This window comes from Bison bison, unplaced genomic scaffold (genome assembly GCF_000754665.1).
Source record: "Bison bison bison isolate TAMUID 2011002044 unplaced genomic scaffold, Bison_UMD1.0 scf7180017864371, whole genome shotgun sequence".
NCBI lineage: Eukaryota > Metazoa > Chordata > Mammalia > Artiodactyla > Bovidae > Bison > Bison bison.
Window position 1 is genome coordinate 6,829,897 of NW_011494943.1, and position 9,519 is coordinate 6,839,415.

Sequence of the window (9,519 nt, forward strand, 5' to 3'; positions counted from 1 at the left end):
TTTTTTTTTTTTTTTTTTTTTGAGACTTCACCTCCTAATGAGGGGGTTCGGGTTCGTGTCCATCCCTGGTTGGGAGCTAAGACCCCACTGCTTCCCAACAGAGGCAGAATTGTAACAAATTCAATAAAGACTTTAAAAATGGTCCACATTAAAAAAGAAAGAAACCCAGATCTGAGGCTATTTCTATACACTGGAATTCTCCCTCCCATCTAGATGTTCTTTCCAGAATGAGAGGGAACATGGTGGGCTTGGGAGGAGGAGAGAGACTGGACACAGGGTTTGGCGTGTATTACATGCACCCATCAAAGTGTAGGGGGACAGGGCCACAACTTACAGACGGTCCTGCTGCAAAGGATTATTTACAGGCCTCGCCCAAGATGATCTCCCATCCAGACCCAGAGAAAGTTCCAGAAGCTTCTTGATATCACTACCTTCTACAACCCTCAGGCAGACTTAAGAACCTAGATCTCTTAGCCGCACTCAGGCTCCTCAAGTGGCCAAAGTGAGTGTTGGGTAGACTCTCGACATCTCCTCTCAGCTACAACTGGGGGACCCACCACACTCTGCAGCCCTCGAGTGCCAACGACTGGAGCCCACGCGCCTAAAGCCGGTGCTCCACAGCAAGAGAAGCCACCGCAGTGAGCAGCCCGAGCACCTTAACGGAGAGGCGCTCACCACGACTAGAGAAAGCCCAAGAGCAACAGCGAAGACCCAGGGCAGCCAAAAGCAAATAAATAAAAATTAAGATAAATCGGGGTCCCTCCCCAGATCTCTCACTCATTTAGTTGTTTATTCATTAAGCATTCTCAGACCTCCACCAGCAGCCAAAGGTAGTTCTCTAACTTGGTACTTTTTTAAATAATTTATTTTTTGAGCAGGTAATATGTTTGCATAATTCAAAAAATATACAGTGGGGTGGGGGAGTCTTCTTGCTACCTGACCCCCCAGTTGCCCCATTTTCCTCCTGGGAGGTGAGGGAGGTCCTCTATCCCTTTATGTGTTCTCTAATATTTTGCTCTTTTAATTTTTAAGCAAACAACACTCTGCAGGATTGAAAACCGTCATTATAAGATTAGGACACAGAGTTTGGCTTCAAATAGGTCATTTACTGGATCGGAGGGGGAGGGCCAGGATGAGGCAGGTGCCCGGCGGAAGCTGTAAGTGTGGCCACTGAGAGAGGTGAGGACCAGAGGGCAGGGGCAGAAGGAGGGTTCTGGAGGAAGGATGAAGAGGAGGAGGAGGCAATCAAGACAGGAGCCAAGTCTCCAGCTCAAAGCCTGGGGGGCAGGGGTCACTCCGGAGACGGGGACAGGAGAAGAGGGCCACAGGATGGGCAGGGTGAGGAGGAGGGGCTGGGGGTTGTCCCAGAGGCAGCATCCCTCAGGCAGGAGGGACTGTGGGCTGGAGTCTTCCCTGCTTTAAGTTTGTCAAATCAAGTATAGGACACCTGGGGGCTTACTTGGTGGTCCCATGGCTAAGTCTTCATGCTCCCAGTACAGGGGGCCTGGGTTCCATCCCTGGTTAGGGAATTAGATCCCATATGTCTCAACTAAAGATCTCACATGCTGCAACTAAGACCCGGCACAGCCAAATAATGTTTTGTTTTGTTTTTTTTAAGTACAGGATGTGGAAACAGAAATGGCAACCCACTCCAGTATTCTTGCTTGGAGAACTCTATGGAGCCTGGGGTGCTATAGTCCATGGGGTCACAAAAAGTCGAACCAGCAACCACCTTCCCACTTCTGTCAGCCTGTCCTGACAGCGTCTCCTCCAGACGCTCTCACCAGGGGTTCTCAGCCTCGCCACTATTGCCTTGGGGACTGGGGGCTTCCCTGGTGGTTCAGATGGTAAAGAATCTGCCTGCAATGTGGGAGACCTGGGTTCGATCCCTGGGAAGGGAAGATTCCCCTGGAGGAAGGAATGGCAACCCACTCCAGTATTCCTGTCTGGAGAAGCCCATGGACAGAGGAGCCTGTCAGGCTACAGTCCCTGGGGTTGCAAAGAGTCAGACACCACTGAGGGACTAACACTTTCATACTTTTTCGTTCCATATCTGTGCATAGTAGTCTGTCTACCAGCAACCTTGGCCCCTATCTGCTGGATGCCAGGAGCAACACATAAACACTTGCACGCATGTACAGACACACCCTAGTCATCAGAGCCCAAAACACCTGCAGACACCGACCATGTCCCTGCCACGCTCTCTCCTCTCTGTGTTCCCACGGCCTTCACACAGCTGCCTTCACAGTCTGCCTGCCCAGGCCCTGGGCTGCATCGTGTAGTAGCTGAGCGGCCGGGGTCTAGTGACTTAACCTGCCAGACCAGTGTTTCCTCATCCACAAAGTAAGGGTGATAATAGGTTTGACCTCACAGGGAGGCGTGATTATTAACATCAACTACACAGTAAGCACCCAGTAATGGTCAGTTGGTATAATTAAGACTTCTATTATTTTGATGTCATTCGTGTGTGCCTGTTTACCCACTGGACTCTGAGCCCTTGGGGAACTGGAAGAGGGTTCTGCTCACCATTGTGTCCCCAGCACCCAGCAGAGGGCTGGGCCAGGAGCGAAAGCTTGGTGATTTTTAGCTGCTCAGCCAACGCCCACGTGGAGCCTCAACTGCTGACACTGTTTCAGCCCCTAGATCTCCCCAGCAAACCCAGCTTCCCTCCAAGTCTCCCCTCCCCACTGGGCAGCCACGGGCCGCCTGGGAGCAGCCCTCCCCTTTTCTCCGAGCCCCCCTACCACCATACCCACCCAAGGACACTCACCAGGCTCAGTGCCACCACCCACAGATGACCACCTGATCCTCCTCCAGCATCCTCAGCCTCTGGGGGCCCATGTGCAAGCCCACGGGGGCCAAGCTTTTAGAGACCCACCGGTGTGGGAACTGCCAGACGACCCCGCGCAAGTACATTTTACAAATCTGCATAAGTGATAACATCGCACAGACACACACGCACAAAGTCAATGTCCTGGTGTGTTGAATCGCTGTTGAGTCGCTCAGTCGTGTCTGACTCTCTGCGACCCCACAGACTTGTAGCCTGCCAGGCTCCTCTGTCCATGGGCTTTCCCAGGCAAGAATACTGGTGTGGGTTGCCATTTCCTTCTCCGGGGGACCTTCCTCCCTCAGGGATCGAACCCACGTCTCCTGCATTGGCAGGTGAATTCTTTCCCACTGAGCCACCAGGGAAGTCCTGAATATCAAATGTTGAATGACAATACATGTAACTATTGAGGCGTCTAGGTAACGGGTCCACTGGACTGCTCTGTCCTCTCTGATCTGGTTTTGCAGTGTCTTGTGAATCTCTAATTATTTCAAAAGTACAAACGTTTTTATTTTTTTTTAAAGAAGTATATTTTGTACTACAGATCTGAGTTTGCCTGCTAAATATATTTTTTTAATTAAAAAATTTAAAAATCACAGTGGAGCATACTCAGAGGACCACCCCTCAGGGTTCAGGTGGGGCCAAAAAGAAAGAAGGCGAGAGATGGCCCAGAAGGTACAGGCCACGGTGAACCGGCAGGAAGAGAATCGGAACTGTTCAAGCATCGTAATCAGGCTGGGCTTCTGGGCTCGGGCTCGGTTTCTACCACCAGCACAGGGGACCGGAAAGAAGGTGACAGTTTCCCCCAGGTGACACCCCTCCCCCAGGGCAGAGCCGCCGGGGCTCTCCGCGGACCAGCTGTGACGCCACCCCCATAGCACAAAGCCGACTTTAAAAGGAGAGTTGGAAGTTGAGACACAGTGGAGCTTAGTAACTGGCACGGCCTGTTCCCTCCCACTTAGGGGAACATCTTGACTGTGAGTGACTGGCAAGGGAGTCCCTAAAGGCCTCCTGATTGCAGGAGTTAATCTTCCCCAACTGAAAATAGAGTTGCCATATGATCCTGTGACCCACTCCTGGGTATGGATCTGGAGAAAACTATAATTCGAAAAGATACATGCATCCCTGTGTTCATGACAGCACTATTTATAATAGCCAAGACACGGAAAAAGACTAAATGCCCATCAACACGTGAATGAATAAAGAAGGTGTGGTATACACATACATATATATATTATATGATAATATATACTATATGGAATATAACGTGATTATAAGGTGTGAAAATATATATATTATATGGAATATTAATCATAAAAGAATGAAATCACACCACTTGCAGCAGCATGGATGGACCTAGAGAGTATCATATTAAGTGAGTTAGAATGAGAAGAACAGACACTGTGCGACCGGTATCACTTACATGTGATAAATTCATCTACGAAACAGGAACGGACTCACAGACACAGGGACAGACACACAGACACAGGGACAGACTCACAGACACAGGGAGCAGACTCACAGACACAGGGGCAGACTCACAGACACAGGGACAGACTCACAGACACAGGGGACGGACTCACAGACACTGGGGACAGACTCCAGACACAGGGGACAGACTCACAGACACAGGGGACGGACTCACAGACACAGGGACAGACTCACAGACACAGGGGACGGACTCGCAGACACAGGGACAGACTCACAGACACAGGGGACGGACTCGCAGACACAGGGGACAGACACACAGACACAAGGGACAGACTTGGGGTTGCCAAGGGGGAGAGGGATGGGGGAGCGACTGGGAGTTTGGGGTCAGCAGATGCAAATTATTATACAGAGAATGAGTGAATACCCTACGATAAGCCATAATGGCAAAGAATATGAAGAAGAATGTGTGTATATATATATGTGTGTGTGTGTGTGTAACTGAATCACCTTGCTGTATAATAGAAATTAACACACATTGTAAATCAACTATAAATTAAAAAATAAACTTTTCCAAGCTTCGGTACTTGAACCGTAGGGGCCTGCCCACCCCAGCCTGCCCCTACATTCCTGTGGCTCTTGACAGGCAGTACCCAAGAAGAATACTGGAAGTCCTCATGACATAACCCAGGACAAGGAGCAGGCAGGCGAGGGTAGTCCATGGGCAAGGGAGAGGGTCAGAGGTGCACTGAATGGAATGGAACACTGTGGCGTAGACAGGAAGTGGGTGTTCGGAGGGAAGTCAGTCCTGGCGTGAGTGGGGTATATGATTTTGGATACTTTAGCAGAGAAGCAATAGCAACCTGGATGTCAGCTGCCCCCGCCATCCTGCCTGCCCTCCCCTCAGATCCAACGGGTCAGAGAGGGTGACCTCTCTCACCCCCAGCTCGTGCCAGCAGATTGTGAAAGAGGCCTGGCAAAAGCTGGGTGGAGCAGGAAAGCCAGTGACACTCCAGGTGACACCTGAGGCTGTGACTAAGGGACTAGATTCTTCTATGGTGATGCTGCCTCCTGAGGGTCACAGTTTGGAAACAGCGCAGGCAGTCGACAAGCGGAGGAGGAAAGAGAGACAACGGGACGTGAAAGATGGGGAAGCCGGGGATCCAGGAGGGTCCCAGGTAGTCTGCTGAGATCCTACGTGGCAAGAGCTGGTCCTCTGTGTGATGCGAAGGACAGGTATGGTTCAGGGCCTCAGTAAACAGCCCCCTCAGTACACACACACACACCCCCCCCACACACAGCTCCATTGAGCTTTGTATAAGCTGGTCAACCTTTCAGTTAAAAATAAACAACGCTGGGCTTCCCTAGTGGCTCAACGGTAAAGAATCCGCCTGCCAATACAGGAGACACGGGTTCAATCCCTGGTCCGAGAAGATCCCACATGCCGTGGTGCTACTCAGCCCGTGTGCCACTCTAATGAGCACAGGCTCCAGAGCCTGGGAGCCGCAATTTCTGAAGCCCTCACGCGCGAGAGCTCTGTTGCTCTGCAACAGGAGAAGCCACCGCAGTGATAAGCCAGCGCACAACTGGAGAGGAACCCCAGCTCGCCACTACTGAGAAAAGCCCGTGCAGCAACAAAGATCCAGCGCAGACAGAAGTGTTAGAAAGAAAAAAAAGAAAAGAAAACTAAAGCATTTAAAGCAGTTAAAAAAAAAAAAAAAAAACACTAACAAACAAAACAAGTAAGAAAAACCACTAACCTTTTGCTTGCAACTGACTGGGTGTTCCCTCCAGAGGAAAAAGAAAAAGGTGATGGGGGTGGTCGGGGAGCTTGTTACTTGGAAGCAGGCATTGAAGAGTCAGGCCCAGGCCCTAATGAAGATCTAGGGTGTCTCGTTTAATATTCACACTGGTTTCACAGAGGAGGTAACATTATTATTCTCATTTATTACATGGAGAAACCAACACTTAGATGCTAAATTAAGTAACTTGTCCAAGGTCACAGAGTCAGTGTGTCCAAGGTGGCCCCGACACTGTCCGCTGCCTGGTTGACAAAAGGTAAAAATCCACTCGCCCTACTCATGCCAGTGGCCGAGGAGGTGGAGCCGTCCCCTCCTTCCCACTGGGAGCTGGATCTTCCCTGAGGTTGGCCAGAGTCAGGGCCACGCCTTGAGGCATGGGGGGTGGAAAAGCAGAGGCCTCCCACTCAGGTTGCCCTCGAGAAATTTGCAATCTGCCTGCAGCATACCAGCCTTCACAGCTGGGGATGGAAGCCAAGCCTTCCCTACGTGGGGCTCACCCACCTCCAGGCTGTGACCTTCCGGCAGCCTGCTCTTCCCCAGACCTTGTCCCCGTGTCCCCTGCAGGGTCATCGTCTACAAACATTGAGCTCAGCCCTGTGCCAGGGACTAAAGAGGCAAAGATGAGGCCACTGCCCTGGGTCCCAGGGGACGAGACGAGGGGAGCCACCAGGCTGCCGGGGTCCCTCCAGGTGGGTCCTGCACTGTGGTTCAGCTGGAGCCCTCTGTCTGGGGAGGCTGGGAAGACTCCACCTTCTCAGCTGCCCCCAGGCCTCTGGGGCTCAGTGCAGCTTTGACAGAGCCCACATGATAGCACAACATCCTGGTTCCTCCCCTGCTTGTGATTACAAACTTGGGGGGTGGCGGCGTCTGACCCTGGCTCCAGGGTTGGGTCTGTACCTTAGAGCCTGGCTGAGACCAACGCTCAGGGGTCCCTGGGAAGAAGACTGTCTTGAAATGGACCCTGAGGACCCATTGGTTCCCTTTGTCCTTTTTAAAAAGTATATTTCTTTACTTTTATTTATTTGGCTATACTGGATCTTCGGTGCAGCATGTGGGATCTAGATCGCTGATTGGGGATCAAACCCAAGAACCTTCATTGGGAAACCTGCATTGGTGTCTTACCCACTGGAGCAGAAGTACCCCCCTTGTCCTTTGCATTTTAGAAATGTGTGCAGGGATTTCCCTGATGGTCCAGTGGGTAGGACTTGGCGCTCCAAATGCAGGGGGCCCAGGTTCAATCCCTAGTTGGGGAACTAGATCCCACATGCTGCAACTAAAGATCCTGCAACGAAGATCCGAGTGCCACAACTAAGACCTGAAGCCAAATGAATAAAACATAAAATAAAAAATGAAAAATTAAGGAATCTCCCTCCCTTTAAGAAAAAAAATAGAAACATGCGCAGGTGGGAGAGGTGGGTTTGGGGATGGTGAAGGCGATGGAGGGTGCTGGACAGACAGTGCTTCCTCTCATCTAACTCATGCACTATAATTTTATAAAACGTCCTGTGTGCGTGCGTGTACAGTTATGTAAAGTTATATAACTTTATTAAAAGTTAGTAATTGAGGGGCTTCCCTGGTGGCCCAGTGGTTAAGACTTTGAGCTTCCAAGCAGGGGCTGAGGGTTCCATCCCTGGTTGGAACACTAAGATCCCACCTGCTTCGTGGTGCGGCCAATAAACAAATAAAAGCTCTTTAAAAAAAAAGAAAAGTTAATAATTGAGTTAATTGGTCACAGTAACCAGTTCCTGGCAGAAAAGGACTGTTTCTGGTATCAGCTTTCACATTTGTTCATAAGGGACCCAGGGTCGATGGTGGGGGATCACCTGGAAGGAAGGGAAGAGGGGGTGTCAGAGCATCGGAGACCTGAGACCGGTCCAGACAGAAGGGGAACCGGGCCAGACACCTTTGCCTACCTGACCGTGCCCACAGGCTGAGGCAGGCTGGGGAGATGGTGAGAGAAGTGGGGCAAGAGTCAGGAGAGAGGAGGGGCCCTCCTGGTACAGACCCAGGTAAGCAGGGGGCTTCTAGGAGGCTCCACCATCGCCAGGTGTCAGGAGGTGGGGGCTGTTATGGAACTGGGGTGCTGGGACAGACACCAGGCCCCTGCTCCCCCTGCCCTCTGCCCATCGTTCACATCCCAAACCCCAACTGCAAAACCAGGAAGCCCAAAGGTTGCAGCCAGGACTGCCAGCCGCAGGAGTCCTGGGGAGAGGAAGAAGGTCCACCCTCCTGAACCAGTGTTGTGGAGAAGAGAGCCGCCCCCAGGAGAAACCGGTGCTCCGGCTGCGTCCCCGGCCTCAATTGAGCACTGATCATTCCTCATGCAGCCCTCTACCCTCTCAAGGGTTGGGGTCGTGCACACACGCAGACACACACAGACCGTAGTGCAGACAGGCGACACGCTTGGGCCCACGTGCCAAGAGCCGAAGCTGCTGGCCCTCGAGGGCTCACAGGGCTGTGCATGCCTGGATTCTCACACCAAGGCCCCGCAGCGGCTCCCACCCCGTCCCAGGCTCACCTCCACAAAGAAAAGCGTCCAGACCTTGCTCCAGCCTCTGGACTCGGTGAGGGCACCATGAGTGGCCAGGTGGCTGCCCTTGACGGTCAGTGTGTAGTGGCACACCCCCAGGATGGTGATGCCCAGGGCAAAGACCAGGGGGCTGTCAGAGCGCAGGCACAGGAACCCTGCGGGGGGAGGTCGGGGGAGGGCGGCAGGAAGAGCGGTAAGGGCGGGGGGTCTTTCTCTGGTTCTTGGAGATCTAAGCCCAAATGCCCCAGCCTGCACCCCTGGAAGCCCGGGCCAAAGAAGGCCCAGCCCTGGGGACTGCCCCAGATAGTGGTGTGGCAGGTTCCACGAAGGCCGGAGTGGGATGGGTTGGCTCTCTCTGAAAGCTCTGAGACAAGACAGAGCGCCACTGACTCACCGAGGAGAGGCCGGGAATCTTGATTCTGCGCCCCTGCCAGAGGGGCGGTGGCGACAGGGCACGGTGGGGGGGTCCAGGCCAGGCGAGGACCAGGGAACACGCCCCTCGCCCCCTCCCCGGGCGCCCTATGGAGCACCCTCCCCTCCCCAGGCCATCTCATCTCCCCCCTCACCACCCCCACCACCCCACCCAGCCGCTTCTCCCTGACTCGGCTCAACTTTCTCCTCCAATGCCCTTCATCCATCGGGGCATCTCCGGGTACACAAGTCAGAACACCCCAACCAGACTTCCCGGGCTGACCCTCTGTCCTAGCGTCCCGGGCAAGTGCCATCTACCCCACCCCGCCGCCCACCCCGACACCCTCCGCCGCCGCCCAGCGGGCCGCGCAGCCCCCAGTCCCCGTGTCCCTCACCGGGTGGCAAAGCGAGGAGGCTGAGCGCGAGGATGGCGCAGTCCACGCCGTGGCGCTCCCACCACGAGCTCGCCCTCACCACCTCCTGCACCCGCGCCTCCAGCTCGCCCAGCAGCGCCTCGGCCC

The 9,519-nt window shown here is 53.3% G+C and overlaps 1 protein-coding gene across 1 annotated transcript in view; it reads right to left on the reverse strand.

The window, feature by feature from the left end:
* The window catches only part of FADS6 (fatty acid desaturase 6), a gene marked incomplete at its 5' end in the record, with an annotated part of 15,799 nt that extends 6,282 nt beyond the window's left edge, over positions 1 to 9,517 (reverse strand). Inside the window, 2 exons of the mRNA XM_010856489.1 lie at positions 8,576 to 8,742; positions 9,394 to 9,517. Coding sequence (XP_010854791.1) covers positions 8,576 to 8,742; positions 9,394 to 9,517 — 291 coding nt within the window. The remainder of the gene's footprint in view (positions 1 to 8,575; positions 8,743 to 9,393) is intronic.
* Between the last annotated feature and the right edge of the window lie 2 nt (positions 9,518 to 9,519).